Here is a 16,670-nt window from a genome sequence, read left to right on the forward strand (position 1 = left end):
AGCAGCAGCATTTCATTGCTTATTATAACCCTTTCCTTGCTGTGATGCTGCTGCTGTTTCTTTCATTTTTGCTGACACAGCACCTTGCAAACTCAGTGCATTAGTAACCCTTTACCCCTCCACATTCTACCTATAGTAGTGTATTGTAAATCATACCCAGCACTGTGCAGCCTGGTTAGTCCAGTGCACTTTTATCAGCACTTTGTCATGGCACTGAAGTCCTATGCTATGATTGGCCAGAGCTGCTACCTGAAATGTAGACAAAGAGAAATAACTGTGCACTATGGAGGTCTCATCAGTTCAGGGGATAGTCTTTTAAGCATGGTTCCCTAAGACAGTTTAGACCCACTGCTATGTCTGTGCAGTTCTTGTCATTATCAGGGTACGTCAATGATACCATCAGTATAAATATATTTTTACCTTTTGCAAATACTTCAGGGAAGGAACTGGGTAACTACTAAAACCACTGATGGAAGCAAGCACTGGTACAATTACTGTGGTCTACAAAGAACAAGGTTGGGTGAGTTCAGACATCACAGTTGTGGTGGACAGTCTCTTTTTTGCCAATAGAATGGCTTGAATAGAAAAAAAAACTATGTAAAATAAAGCATTCCTGATTTACTATACACATTAGACTTTGAACAACACTAGAATATTTACATCTGTAAAATCTATTTGATATCTCTAGCAGAACAGACATCGTTCTACATATGTGCATTGTATTGTCCAGCTAGCAAACATTTCCTTTTTACCTTTCTGCTTAGAAACCTCTAGTTGCTCCAAGATGGAAAACTAAATGGTTTACAATAGCAGCTGTTCCTGAGGTTGACAGCTAATAGACATCTGCTGACATATGAGTTAAACCAGCTGCATTTTTAGATGTTCATTCTTGGGATGTTAGGCTGTAAATGATCCAGCCATCTTAGTGGATATAGACTTTGTGTTGGTGCTATAGCAAAAATTCATAGGAACATAAAGGCTGATTTGTTTTTTGGGCTGCAGACTGAATGCCTTTGCTGGAATGAGCACCACTATTGTCAATGAGTGTGCCAGGTATTGAAACAAATGTATTTGAGCTACAATACCAGCAACCAATGGACAAGAACAACACTGTTCCATTCCTATCATGGTTTAGCAAAAACTCTTACTGCTTCTTTTAAGTCCCCATAATTCTACTATGGTCTTTGGTGAAAAAGAACTTACATAATGAATCTTTTACCAATTGACATTGGTCTTTGCATCTCAATTGCACTTGAAAATACAGTTTATCCCACACATAGGGAAAGTCAGTGATATCATAGGGAATACACAACATCCTCTACTGTCTCCAAAGCTCCAAAATCACAAAATGCTTTCATGCATGTTAAATACACTCAGAATCAAGAACACATACACATATAGAAAAGAGTGCATAGAAAAAGTGTTTGTTTTTACAAATAATACAGATAGTCCATTCCCCCCTGGCTATAAATACTAAGGCATTGGCCGCACAAAATCTATTTGGCGTACTTACAGGAGTAACAAAAAGGCAGAAAATGTGCATAATCTCTGGTTCTAAGTGATCTATCATTGAGTGGTTGTGTATATGGCTGCCATCATCTTCTTGCTCCCCAATTTTATATGTAGGCCTTGCTTAACAGTTAGGTGCTGTATTGTGAACCACATGACAACATTTTCAATGACAGATTCCCTAAAACATGAACAGAATAAATGGCCAGTTTATGGATAGTGAAGTGTCACGTAATGGTGTTGATTTGTGTCCTTGTCCCTTCTTCTCCAGGTGGTCACATTTTGAAGGGTTTGTCATTGTATCTGTGTATTGTCACACAGCCATGGTAAGAGACTGGTCTGGGCATAGCTGCCACTCCTGTGATGATACTGGTTGCTGGATCGTAACACAAGATGGTGTCAGTCGCCTCTCCATTCTCACCTCGTCCACCAAGTATAAAGATTTTTCCATTGCAGACAGACATACCACAGTTCTCCTAAAAGAAAACATGAATAGTGTAAGTAAGTAGAAATATAGTAGAGAGGTTCCTATACTTATAGCATTTATAGGAATAATGTGACTCTTACTATACCCAATGCCTTTACCCTGTATAGTGCTATAGATATTGTACATATATCGGTGCCCGTAACATGTTATATACAATACACGGTGATAGTGGGGTAAAAGGTGAAGTTATTTTACATCACTGGTGAAATCTCACCTTGAGAACTGTGTTCATTTCAGAGGGCCCTACCACCTAAAGAATAGGAAAATTAGAGACATTCAGGGAAGGGACACAAACATATCCAAGCAACACAGGACAACAAAATAAACTGTAGGTTATAAAACATAACAAACACAGGAAACGAAGCACCGCAAAGGGAAACATGAAAGGTTAGGAGTACACATTGTCATCCAGTCATCTGTAGATACGCAAGAGATATCTATTGTTATGAAAGCCACAGTAATGTTCCTGGGTTCTGAGCTTTTCTCACTTAGTAAGCAAATAGCTGACATCTTACTATGTTGTTCAGTCTGTGCACTGCTGATGCTAAACACATACATAAAAAGCTGTCGGCCAAACCACTATCGCCCTTAATCCTCCTGATTGACCAAGCCACGTGTACATAAGATCTTAATGGGGAGAAGGAAAACAGATAATGCCAGCACCCTCCGCCATTGGCTTAGCTACCTGAGAACAAAAGAATGAGGCATGTTGAAATCCAACGTGCTGGATCCTTCTTTCCCCTGAACAAGCAGGGGTGATTCTAGCCTCTCTGCTGCCCGAGGCGAACTATAGAATGACGCCCCCCCCCTCCGTCAATCCGCCCACATTATAATCCACTACTGCCCCCCCCCCCCCACTGCTGTCCCCAATAAACATAATGTTTGGTCCCTTTCTGCACAGAGGATGTCAGGAGAGGAGGGGGCTGACTTTATAGGAGAGGTCCCAGCAGCACAGAGGATGTCAGGAGAGGAGGGGGCTAATCCTATAGGAGAGGTCCCAGCAGCACAGAGGATGTCAGGAGAGGAGGGGGCTAATCCTATAGGAGAGGTCCCAGCAGCACAGAGGATGTCAGGAGATGAGGGTGCTAATCCTATAGGAGAGGTCCCAGCAGCACAGAGGATGTCAGGAGAGGAGGGTGCTAATCCTATAGGAGAAGTCCCAGCAGCACAGAGGATGTCAGGAGAGGAGGGTGCTGATCTTTTAGGAGATGGTCCCCCTCTTCCCCCCTTATAGATGGTCCCCCTCTTCCCCCCCTTATAGATGGTCCCCCTCTTCCCCCCCTTATAGATGGTCCCCCCCCTTATAGATGGTCCCCCTCTCCCCCCCTTATAGATGGTCCCCCTCTCCCCCCTCCCTTATAGATGGTCCCCCTCTCCCCCCTCCCTTATAGATGGTCCCCCTCTCCCCCCTCCCTTATAGATGGTCCCCCTCTTTCCCCTCCTTTATAGATGGTCCCCCTCTTTCCCCTCCCTTATAGATGGTCCCCATCTTCCCTCTCTCCCCCCCCTTATAGATGGTCCCCCTCTCCCCCCCCTTATAGATGGTCCCCCTCTTCCCTCTCTCCCCCCCTTATAGATGGTCCCCCTCTCCCCCCCCCCTTATAGATGGTCCCCTCTCCCCCTCCCTTATAGATGGTCCCCCTCTTCCCCCCCCTTATAGATGGTCCCCTCTCCCCCTCCCTTATAGATGGTCCCCTCTCCCTTATAGATGGTCCCCCTCCCCCCCTTATACATGGTCCCCCTCTCCCCCCTCCCTTATAGATGCCCCCTTATAGATGGTCCCCCTCTTTCCCCCTCCCTTATAGATGGTCCCCCTCTCCCCCCCCCTTATAGACAGTCCCCCTCCCGCCCCTCCCTTATAGATGGTCCCCCTCTTTCCCCCTCCCTTATAGATGGTCCCCCCCTTATAGATGGTCCCCCTCTTTCCCCCCTCCCTTATAGATGGTCCCCTTCCCCCCCCCCCTATAGATGGTCCCCCTCTTCCCTCTCCCCCTCCCTTATAGATGGTCCCCCTCTTTCCCCCCTCCCTTATAGATGGTCCCCTTCCCCCCCCTATAGATGGTCCCCCTCTTCCCTCTCCCCCTCCCTTATAGATGGTCCCCCTCTTTCCCCCCTCCCTTATAGATGGTCCCCTTCCCCCCCCTATAGATGGTCCCCCTCTTCCCTCTCCCCCTCCCTTATAGATGGTCCCCCCTTATAGATCGTCCCCCTCTTCCCCCCCTACCTTATAGATCGTCCCCCTCTTTCCCCCCTCCCTTATAGATGGTCCCCTTCCCCCCTACCTTATAGACAGTCCCCCTCCCGCCCCTCCCTTATAGATGGTCCCCCTCTTTCCCCCCTCCCTTATAGATGGTCCCCCCTTATAGATGGTCCCCCTCTTTCCCCCCTCCCTTATAGATGGTCCCCTTCCCCCCCCTATAGATGGTCCCCCTCTTCCCTCTCCATCTCCCTTATAGATGGTCCCCCTCTTTCCCCCCTCCCTTATAGATGGTCCCCTTCCCCCCCCCTATAGATGGTCCCCCTCTTCCCTCTCCCCCTCCCTTATAGATGGTCCCCCCTTATAGATGGTCCCCCTCTTCCCCCCCTACCTTATAGATGGTCCCCCTCTTTCCCCCCTCCCTTATAGATGGTCCCCCCTTATAGATGGTCCCCCTCTTTCCCCCCTCCCTTATAGATGGTCCCCTTCCCCCCCCTACAGATGGTCCCCCTCTTTCCCCCCTCCCTTATAGATGGTCCCCCTCTTCCCTCTCCCCCTCCCTTATAGATGGTCCCCCTCTTTCCCCCCTCCCTTATAGATGGTCCCCTTTCCCCCCCCTATAGATGGTCCCCCTCTTCCCTCTCCCCCTCCCTTATAGATGGTCCCCCTCTTTCCCCCCTCCCTTATAGATGGTCCCCTTTCCCCCCCCTATAGATGGTCCCCCTCTTCCCTCTCCCCCTCCCTTATAGATGGTCCCCCTCTTTCCCCCCTCCCTTATAGATGGTCCCCTTCCCCCCCCCCTATAGATGGTCCCCCTCTTCCCTCTCCCCCTCCCTTATAGATGGTCCCCCCTTATAGATGGTCCCCTTCCCCCCCCCTACCTTATAGATGGTCCCCCTCTCCCCCCCCCCCCCTGCACAGCAGATAAAACAAAAACAAAAAACAGCACACAACTCACCTGCCATCCGTTCCCCCGTCGAGCCTCTCTGGTCTGGTCCCGGTTGATGTGCGGCTGCCCGGGGTGTCCCGTCCTGTCCCCGGCAGCGCGCGCATCAGAGAGCTCCCCGTGTGCCTGTGGCTGTGACTTCCGGCGCACGGGGATCTCTCTGATGCGCGCGCTGCCGGAGACAGGACGGGACACCCCGGGCAGCCGCACATCAGCCGGGGGACTAAGGCTGCATTCCCACGTTCCGTGATCCTGACGGATCACGGACGTGGAATGCATTTACCGGAGTCCCCCCGCGCCCGGACAGCATCTGTAATGAGATGCTGTGAGCGGGGGAGACTGTATTCATAAGCGCCGCGCTGTAGTAACAGCACCGCGCGGCTGATTCATTACAGCGCGGCGCTTATGAATACAGTCTCCCCCGCTCACAGCATCTCATTACAGATGCTGTCCGGGCGCGGGGGGACTCCGGTACATGGTACAATCAGTGGCGGATTATAATGTGGGCGGCCGCCCGAACCGCCCATATTATAATCTGCCACTGAATGCCGCCCCCATGAAGACAGCTGGTGGCGCCGCCTGAGGCAGACGACTCAGGTCGCCTCATGATTGCGGCGCCCCTGTGAACAAGCATTAGGTTCAACTGATGAATATCTAATATGTATGACCAGCATAACTTTCCCAATGTGACCATTACCAAGCCTATTCATAATGGGCTAATGGGCATATGGTTTCAACGACTGGAGCAGTGATAAGTGGTCGCCAGACACGACTGGTGCTGCTCCTAATGGAAAAAAAATAATAGGATTCAATCTGTCTGACTCATGTTCCCTGATAGTAAATGTCGACAGGGACTGTCTGCCAGTTGAGAATATCAGATGATTTCAGTAAGAAAAATCTCATGTCTTTGGCCAATCTAAAGCAAAAATAAGACTTCTTTCAAGGAACTAACAATGTGCATTTGTACAGGGAAAGATACAAAAGTTTAAAAATGAATGAAGTGGATTTCGGGGTCCCTGTACTCGCAGGGCCTCAGTAGTCAAAACCCCATAATCTTTTAGTTACGCTCTATCATACTGCTGGTTGTCTGATTAAATGTTTTGTACAATCGGCCACACATCTTTCTGCCTAGACACAGTGATCTTTCATGTGACCCAGCCACACAAATAATTGTTCCATGTAAATGCAATGCAAGTGATCATTTGCAGCCATACACAACCACTTATCCAGCCATCTTAGAGGATCCTTACTGTCAGTCCTTATCTATTTGCATCACCAGCGTTTTCCACACCACGGTGGTTGCGTTAAAAAAAAATAATTCTGAGTGAAAATAAAACAAGATGTAAACAGGTGGGAAAAACATTCTATTTTGCAACAGCAAGTTGTAAATAATGAGCGTATTCATTATTTGGGTGTTCAAGTACAGCCGTTACTGTATATGGTGTGTGCACTGCCATACAATTTTCCATTAACTTCAGTGGAGCACATTATTATATTGAATGTACGTCTGTATTTTTACCTCAAAATTATGGTTGTATTTTCGTTTTTATTTTCCTACAAAAGGTTACTATATTTATGATGATGATGATGATGATGAAGAGTGGCAGTAATCATTACCAACCCCTAGAGGGCAACCTACAGCACTTAATGGGATGTTTTCTATACATATAATATGGCAAGGTTCACATCAGCTTATTTTTTAATTACATAGCGCAAAACAAGATTCCGCACAACAGAAATTCAGTGTGTAATCTAAGGGGAAATAATTCTCCTTGAGCAAAGTGTCATGAAGGCATATGGAGACTTACATTCATGTTCTACTGGGAATTCTGGTAAGAAAGGATTTGCAGAGTAGCATTCTCACACTCATCCACATTTTCCCAAAGTGTTTTTTCCCTAAAGTCAGTGTTTCACTATAACTAGTAGTTTTACAATACAAATATATACGTCAAGCCAAAAATCTCTCCAGAAGTAAACAATACCCATCTGTAGACAGCTGTTTTGGGGTTATTGGAAACCATCATAATGGGACCAAATTCTTCCCGACAGACCCCATTTAAGTCAATGGGATCCGTTGGGATCCATTGGGCAATGGACTGTCTGGTTTCTTTTTTCCATCGTGATTGAAATGTGAGACGGAGACGCAGCGATGAACGAGGCCTAGCTGGTAAATATAAGTTTTGTACTGTGATGTAGAGAGACCGATAAACTAATATATACATTAAAAAGATACTAAACTTGAAAATATTTAAAAGATCAATTCCACTGCAGAACACAACACAGGCTGTCATTTATTCAAAACCAAGAGGGATGGCGCGTGAGTGGGTGTATAAGATAGCAGGTGGCTGACAATGGGGGCTTTTATGCCAGGGTCCCGGCAGCAATACCAACTTAGTAGTGGAATGTTACCAGAGGAAATTCATGCATCTATTAACACCCTGCAGGGAATTCATTACCATTTATTTTTCAAAGAAATGAAAATCCACATTAAAGTGTAAAAACCACATTCCTATAAATCATGTTTGTTATGACTCCAGAATTATGAGGAGCTAAGAGCTATGTATTTATAATGACTGCTTCTTCTGTATAGAAAACACAAGTGCACTATAGTCACACATGCATATGGCGACGTGCACACTCTGATTAGAAACCAGTAGTAACTGCTACCTACATGGGCAGAAATCTGTGAAGTAATGTTAAAAACTACCTTTTACGGTGGTTTATGCAACTAACTGTGGGAGACCGCACTCTCTCAGCTATTCCTTACAGTCACCAATCATAAGCTCAATGTTGCCTTATTCCATAACATTGAAGGAGTAGGGGTTGGCACCACCTGTATACTTCAAGACTGAAAGTAATTTCCTATCCACAGGATAAGTGATCAGTATCTGATCAGTGGAGGTCCAACATTTGGGAACCCCACCACCACAAGAATAGAGGTCCCTTGTCCCCCAAAAGTGGGGACGTACTAAGGGCACAGCCTAGGGGAGTCCCTCATGACAGGGATATGACAGGGCAGGAGGGTGTTAAGTAGGAGAGTAGTTTGTCCCAGTAGGTTAGGAAAAGGGGTGATTGGCTCAGGAGGGGGGTGTAGGGGGTCTCTGGGTGGGCTTAAAGGAAGCATATATAAAGAGGTGTCCAGTATAAAATCCCCCTATCATACCCCAATGGAAGAGAGCCCATATTTATAACCACCATCCATCAGCAGTAGAGAGCAGTGTTTCTTTTGGACCTTGCACGTATTACATGGATTATTTGTACCATGTAATGCTTGTCTCCTTTGGTGGCACAGGGAGAAACTGTAAACTTGTTTTCAGGTTCCCTGGCAGATTACAGCAGATTGTAAAGGGTCCTGGCAGCGGGGCAGCCTGTGAGCAGCTTATTTTCAGAGGATTGTTTAAAGCAGACAGCTCCTTTAAGATGAATATGTCTCACTCATAAGGTATTTGGCTCAACTGTGTCCAGGCAATAATTAATACCATATGAATGCCAGAATCATTATCTGCCTATGAGATAGTGCACAACATGGAGTTGGAATACCTTCATTACAATAAAAAAGTTGTCTGCCCCTTTCCATCACAAATGTCAAACAATTGAAGGTAATTATGTATGATAGGTGCTTATTGGATCAGTAGCCTATCACAATGTTTAAGGAGAGGCTTAGGATTTAATAACAGGGGGACTATACACATACTGTATAGCAAGAAATGGCCATCAAAAGCCACAGAAAACTACACAGAAGCAGCCAGGTAATCGAAGAATCTAGGCTGAATCTGGGATCCTGGCAGTCATTATGGCAGTCATCCAGAAAACCTGCTGGGTCTAAAGTACCTGTCACTTAAAAAAAACAAAAAACTTTTGACATGTCGAAAGTTTTTTAAAGTGACCCTGCCCATTTAAAACGAATGGAATTGTTTTGACCTGACCACGGGCCTTACTAGAATTGACAGCATTATAGATTGCTTTCAATACAGGTTAATAGACCTCCAAGTGTAATATGGATGCAGAAAGGTGTCTGCATTAGGCTTGACTGAAACTGGCCTAAACATGTAAAGAAGCACATGTAAACCTGTAGACGCCGGACATATCTGATGGACGTCCCCCTACTGGGATTATGAGGCTATATACGACAGAACAGAGCAAAAAAGTAAAGAGAAACTCATGTCAAGTTAATAGAGACAAACTACATTAAATACATTACGCCCATATTCCATATTTGCCTGATTTTTAAGGGTGGAGTAGAAGAATGATGGAACTTCAAGCCATGATAGATTACCTGTCTGCTGAACGTGTTCTGCACATGTATCCAGTAATCTTCCACAGGGTCGTAGCAGTAAATTGCCTTTGTGAGTCCTCCAGCAACGTAGATGAGGTTGTTTAAGGACACCGCTGTGATACATCTCTTTGCTATAGGAATTGAGGCACGTAGTAACCAAGTGTTTGTGTCTGGATCATAGCACTGAACCTAAGTATCAAAGCATATAATTTGTTATGTGCTGGCATCAATGCTGATATGTTGTTATATGAAGAGACATACAATACTTGGCTATAACTGGATGGACACCTAACCTTCACTTATACTTGAATACCTAACACTAGAGCTATAGCCATTAACATGCTTTTGTCCCTTTACTCCTCTCATCTGCAGATTTAACATGTTACCCTCTTTTAAATAGGGGTTGCTGCAGATTTTGGAATATGACTGCAGAGACTATTGTCTATATAACCACAGGAGCATTAATAAGGCCTGCCTTTCTTTTGGGTTGAGTGCAGGTCTCTATATACAGTAGTCCAATGTTCTCTAACATTAAACTTTGCAAACTATTTTTATACACCTTATTGATTTACATGCCATTGCTGTTTACAGACCATGGCCACAAAATTGGAAAAATTCCCCAAAAAACAGTATTAGTGTCCACTAGAAGGGGTCCATGCCAGATCATGAAGTATTCTTTCACTAACATACTGTACTGTGGATTTAGCACTGCACGTGCAATGTTCTGCTGGCATGTCACATGGAAACCTAATTTATAAAGCTTCCATTCAATACCTCTTGTGCTGACCCTACAACTATGGATACCTAATAGTGATGCTACCAAATACAGACAGATTATACTACAAATATTGTCAGACTGTATGCTGTAGTGTATAGCAGCAGATCTCTATACTTTCTTTCAGCTGTCTGTTCGGCAGGTGATGCAGTTATTGTCATAAAAATGTACTTTTAAAATTGCAGCACGTGCCCTATGGGCGTATCTGTGCCCTACGGGTGTATCTGTGCCCTAACTTTGCACCACCCCCTCCGTCTCTCCTCCCCACCCTCCTCATCATTAGGAATGCTCCGGGCAGATTGCCTCCTATTCACCACCTGTGTTACCACGGCACATGGGCTGGATCATTAAGACACCTGTGCAATGTTCAAACAACAGTAAATGTTCCAGTGGAATTCCTAATGATGAGGAGGGTGGGGAGGAGGGACGGAGGGGTGGTGCAAAGTAAGGGCAAAGATACGCCCATAGGGCACGGGGTTGCAATTTTAAAAGTAAATTTTTATGACAATAACTGCATCACCTGCCGAATGGACCGCAGGACAGATCTTGGATTAAAAGCAGCTATCTGAAGGTATAAGAGGTTTGGGGGGGTCAGATTGTGGGTACAGAGTCATTTTAAGTACAGTAAAATAATATGTAGGAGCAGGAAGTGGCCCAAAAAGTAGTCACCAGCTAAGTTTAGGCAATTAAAGTGAATAGCCAGCTAAAGTTCATCTTGGTATATATCATCGTCACTTTTTTGATGGTAGGCCAATGTATATCTGGGACATACAGCATTAATACTGTGTGAACTCAGCCTTAGCTTTATATCTGTATATGTTTTTTTGTCCTGTAAAAAAGAATTTGCATGACATATACGTTTTTCCGTCGTTTTTTTTTTTTTACACAGAGTTGTATGGAAAACACATGCAAATATAAATCAATACGTTTGCTTATGTCTAACATAGGTTCTGATTGCACACCATGGGGGAGATTTATCAACAGGGGATTTTTCTAGATGTGGTCTATTTCTGCTTTGGTAAGAATAGACTAGTCTATTTAAAGTGCAATTTACTATTAGGGATAAGCCTGGTCTATTTTCTGTGGTGCTGATTTGTTTGGCTCAGAATTGTCTCTGAATGGTCTCAGAATTGTCTCTAAATCGTCTCTTTGGCCCTGGTTTGCCTCCTGGGTAATGAGCATTTTCTTCTCCCTTTCTTTTCCAGATAGCGGCATGCAGAGGATTACGGCGGATTCGTTTGGACTACGTCGATGACCAGCGGACTTTACTGTTCAATAAAATGGTCATCGAGGGGTGTTTTTATTTGAATAAAAAAAATTTCTAGGTGTGCTGTGTTTTCTTTCATTACTTTTCAGACTTAGTAGTGGAAGCTGTCTGATAGACGGAATCCATTACTCATTAAGTCAGAGCTTAGTGTTAGCCGGTATAAAATGGCTAACACTAACCCCCCCCCCATTATTACCCCAGTACCCAATGCCACCAGGGGTACTGGGAAGAACCGGGTGCCAGTGGTCCCGGAGCGTCAAAATTGGCGCTCCTGGACTGGGGCGGCAGCAGGCTGGTAATATTTAGGCTGGGGAGGGCCTAAACCAATGGCTCTTCCCACCCTGGTGTTACCAGGCTGCAGTTGTTTGGTTATTAACCCGGCTGGTTATGAAAATACGGGGGACCCTATGCGTTTTTTTTAAATTATTTATTTATTTTTTAAAAAAACCCGCATAGGGTCCCCCCTATTTTCATAACCAGCCGGGTTAAAAACCAAGCAACAGCAGCCTGGTAACACCAGGGTGGGAAGAGCCATTGGTTTAGGCCCTCCCCAGCCTAAATATTACCAGCCTGCTGCCGCCCAGTCAAAGAGCACCAATTTTGACGCTCCGGGACCACTGGCACCCGTCTCTTCCCAGTACCCCTGGTGGCATTGGGTACTGGGGTAATAATAGGGGGTTAGTGTTAGCCATTTTATACCGGCTAACACTAAGCCCTGACTTAGTAGTGGAAGCTGTGATAGACAGCTTCCACTACTAAGTCTGAAAAGTAATGAAAGAAAACACAACACACCTAAAAAAAAAATTAAATTCAAATAAAAACACCCCCCAAACCCCTCATTGACCATTTTATTGAGAAGTAAAGTCCGCCGGTCATCAACGTAGTCCAAACGAATCCGCCGTAATCCTCTGCATGCCGGTATCTGAAAAAGAAAAAAAAAAAACACAAGCAAAGACAAACAACAAGTAAGGGGTTAAGTCCCTGGGAGCCAGACTGTAACTCCCATGCTGGAGGTCACCCAGCTTTCCCTGCATCCTGTAAGGTTAACCCTTACAGGATCCTGGGAAAGCTGGGTGACCTTCAGCATGGGAATTACAGTCTGGCTCCCAGGGACTTAACCCCGTGGGGACCAGACTGTTGTGGCACTGCACCAGCAAGGAAGGTGGTTAAGTACCCCCTTTCCTTGCTGGTGCAGATGCAGTGCGCTCGGAGGAGGGGGGGGTTACCTGCTGCTGCTTCTTCCTCTTCCATTGTTGATAGCTGTCCCGGGATGTCCCGATACGGGCGCGTCCGATGCAGGGGGCGGGGCTTACCTTTGCGGGGGCGGGGCTTATCGGGACAGCTATCAACAATGAAGGAGGAAGAAGCAGCCGGTAACCCCCCCCATGGAGATCGCACTGCATCTGCCCGAGCAAGGAAGGGGGGCACTTAACCCCCTTCCTTGCTGGTGCAGATGCAGTGCGATCTCCATGGGGGGGGGTTACCTACTACTGCTTCTTCCTCCTTCATTGTTGATAGCTGCCGGGTTGTCGCGACCCGCATCGGACACGGTCGTATAGGGGCGGGGCTTATCGTGACATCCCGGGACTGCTATCAACAATGGAGGAGGAAGAAGAAGCAGCAGGTAAACCCCCCCCTCCCCCCCATGGAGATCGCACTGCATCTGCCCCAGCAAGGAAGAGGGCACTTAACCCCCTTCCTTGCTGGTGCAGGTACAGCGCCACAACAGTCTGGTTCCCAGGGGCTAAAGTCCTTGGGGACCAGACTGTAGCTTCTCTGCCGGGATTTTAAATTTCCCGCCCAGAAGCAGACTGCTTTCTGCTTTTGGGTGGGAAACCCTGTAGGCAGGGAATCCCGGCTTAATTAAGGGGATTCCCTGCTCCTGTACTGTAAGGAGGGGTGCGCTAAGGACCCCTCCTTACTGTACAGCCCCAGGGGGTTAGTAGTGATGCTGCTGCATCACTACTAAACCCCTTACACTCCGTGGACTGGGTGCACTGCACCCGACCCATGGAGCAAACTCGCTCCACATTATAGGTGGTGAAATAGACCACCTCTAGTGTGGAGTGAGTTTGCGAAACATGTGCGACTATTTTAGATAGTCGCACATGATAAATCATGCCTACTTTCAGCGTAAGCTGAAGTAGGCATGATCAGTCTAAGTCAGTGACATGTCGCAAAATTTTGCGCAGCTATGTGGGTGCGCAAAATTTTGCGACATTTTCACTCCAAAAAAAATGGTCTAAAATGATGATAAATCTCCATGCATATGTGCACATGGTCTAGAACTTTCCTAACAAATATGCAAAGGTATAGCTAAAAAATGTCAACTTTTTTTAAACAGAAAAACAAACACAAATAGACTTTGTCAATAACATATACCAAATCATAAATGGAGTATGGTAGAAGCACAAATGGGTGCTTGAATTAATGGGTCCATCTGGCCTTACCCTAAATATTGTGACTAATGATAATAATATACAGTGGTCTTGTCTCAAGTTACAATACTAAACTGGTGGCAAAAATTTATACAGACTTCTAAATTACTTCTATTTAAAAGTCTTAACTCTTCCAGTACTTTTTAGCTGCTGTATGTCCTGCAGGAAGTGGTGTATTCTTTCCTGTCTGACACAGTGCTCTCTGCTGCCACCTCTGTCCATGACATTTGGTGTCAACATTGTATATTGACACCAAATATTGTACCTTGAGACCAAAACTCTATGGAGAATCACTAATTGGTTCTAAAGCCCTTATAATGTCATCCCAAAATGAGGAAAATTTTTTTACTAATATGGTAACTAAGTTACCAGTAAAATGGCCACTTTTATTGGTCGATCATCTAGCTATTCACATGTCCCATAGATCCTGACTGTCTGTAGCATTGTATGCTGAGTCCGGGCTCAAGTTACAATGGTCCAGAAAGGATCATTGTATGTTGACAATATTGTAACCTGAGGCCATTGTAAGTTGAAGGACCACGTTAATAAAAGATATCTTTAAAAAAAGGGGGGGGGGAATTATTACATTACAATAAAATTATATATTGGCGTGGAGCTATGCAGTGGCCATTGCTACTGCAGCACAATGTCTGTGGGGTGGTGGGGCCCAGAGCCAGGGTCTAGGCTTGGCAGCGTTGAACCAGTAGGTCACTCCCTCCTCAGGCAATGTTGTTGGAGTAGTGGTCACTGTTTTTCACCTCATAGAATTACAATATATATAGAGAGAGAATCTTTGACATACAGAACCACATACCTTGTCGGAGCATGTGTTGTCATCTGGTCCTCCTCCGATCACAAATAATTTGCCCACACAGCTAGTGACGGCTGGTGAGCTCACCGCTTCCTTTAGTGGAGCCACATCTGTCCATCGATTAGAAAAGGAATCATAACACTCAACACTGCTCAGCCTGTTCTGTCCATCATATCCCCCAACCACATACACCTGAAAGAGAAATGGCAGGGAGTTATTCATGGAGGGACTCAAATGGATGCAATAAAGACTTTTAAAGGAATGGTTTCTACAATAAATTCCTAATCATTGAGTTCCAGTATGGTTTCTGTATTAATTCCTCTAGGATGTCTGATTACTTTTGAAAGCAGCTACAGCTTCTCCAATGCTTTCCTCAGCTTATACTGGAATAAACCATACTATTAGTAGTATGGCAGATTTTTAAAGGGAAACTGACAGCACAGATATGCATACATCTTTGCTGCCAGTTTCCTGCAATCACAAAAGCATCACATACACAGATCGCATCACCAAAGCTGTGTGATCTGACATGTTAACAAAAACGTTCCTTCCCCCGACAAAGACACAAAAGCGGGTCTGTAATGCTGTCTGTGCCCGCGTGAAGATACAGCAGGCCTGTGTCTCATGTTAGGCCTGTGTCCCATGTTAGGCCTGTGCCCCATGTTAGGCCTGTGTCCCATGTCTGTATTGTCTGTAACATTTTTGAAATACAGATGAAATATCATCAGTTATTATTCCCAATTGCATCTTTATTCCTTTTCAGTAAAAACTGATGGGCGTCCTCTTGACAGGAAATATAATAACAATTTGAAAAACTGATGTAAGATAGATGAAATTCTGATGACATGCTAATGTAAAACAGGTCAAATATGAAGCACATGTGGATACATCTGTATTATAATCCCACTCTATAGACTTCAAGGAGCATTTTCCAGCTGCGAAACAGAATTGGAAATGCTGATTTTTCAAAACACATCCTTTTTTTAATATACCTACCATATGTGAAAAGCCCCATAAATTAATTGTATTATGGTACCCAAAAAACGGATGTATTATAGATGTAAAATACAATTGCGTGAGATGGCCAAAGGCCTTTTTACACATCCGATAATTTTATCTGCATTTGCGAACACCTGCAGTCCCATTTATTTCTATGAAGCGTTTTTAGGGTCCTGTTTAGATCACACAGGGTCCCAGAAATATAAATTGGTGTCCAAAGGAGCAACTTATCCTGGCCCAGGTAAAGAGCAGTACAGAACATGTGGTATAACACTATACTGTAGAGATCATCTATCTAGTCACATGTGTCACAGATCCTGACTGTCTGTAGCATTGTATGTTGAGTCTGGTCTCAAGTTATGATTGAGTTACCACTATATACACATATATGTGTGTGTGTGTGTGTGTGTGTATCTGTAACCCAGGAAATTCTGTACTCTATATAAAAGTAAGAAGTAACATGAGGAAATTTGCAGTGTTTTCTGTGATGAGATGACAGTTCATAGGTTAGGTTTTATTCCACATACTGTAATAACTTACTTTCCCTAGAAGGACAGCCATCTTATGACGCCATCTTCCCTTGTTTAGGGAGGCAACTCTGATCCAAATATTTAGCTGAGAATTATAAATCCAAACATCACGGCTGTTGATCCTTCCACCTAAAAAAAAGAGATTAATCAATTAAGATTTAATGTTTTTCCCTTTTTGTATAACGTTATAGAAGTGTGACACTTAATAGCATCCAGCTATGTAGAAAAACAGTACGGCATCTCTGGAGGACTGGAGCCACAGCTAAAACACATTCATACTAAAGGGGTTCCAAAGCATTCAGCATTTGATTACTAGTGACTGACAAAGTTGGATGCAGCCCTAGGGGGTTCTGAAAAATATGTATACAGACTATGGCCTTTGGCTGTACCCACGTAGTCCAGGCAGCCCTAGCTGCATCCAACTTCTTCAGCCAC

General features: G+C 44.9%; 1 protein-coding gene across 2 annotated transcripts in view; it reads right to left on the minus strand.

The window, feature by feature from the left end:
• Nucleotides 1-605: 605 nt before the first annotated feature.
• Nucleotides 606-16,670, minus strand: part of KLHL24 (kelch like family member 24) — a 43,246-nt gene continuing 27,181 nt past the window's right edge. The window contains exons 4-8 of one of the 2 annotated variants that reach the window (XM_069975529.1): nt 16,246-16,364; nt 14,710-14,898; nt 9,416-9,604; nt 2,211-2,246; nt 606-1,985 (exon numbers count right to left, since the gene is read on the minus strand). In XM_069975529.1, the coding sequence (XP_069831630.1) occupies nt 1,785-1,985; nt 2,211-2,246; nt 9,416-9,604; nt 14,710-14,898; nt 16,246-16,364 (734 nt within the window). In that variant the 3' untranslated portion in view covers nt 606-1,784. The remainder of the gene's footprint in view (nt 1,986-2,210; nt 2,247-9,415; nt 9,605-14,709; nt 14,899-16,245; nt 16,365-16,670) is intronic. The other variant, XM_069975531.1, reaches the window with a different exon arrangement.

The sequence above is a fragment of the Dendropsophus ebraccatus genome, chromosome 6, assembly GCF_027789765.1.
Source record: "Dendropsophus ebraccatus isolate aDenEbr1 chromosome 6, aDenEbr1.pat, whole genome shotgun sequence".
Lineage (NCBI taxonomy): Eukaryota > Metazoa > Chordata > Amphibia > Anura > Hylidae > Dendropsophus > Dendropsophus ebraccatus.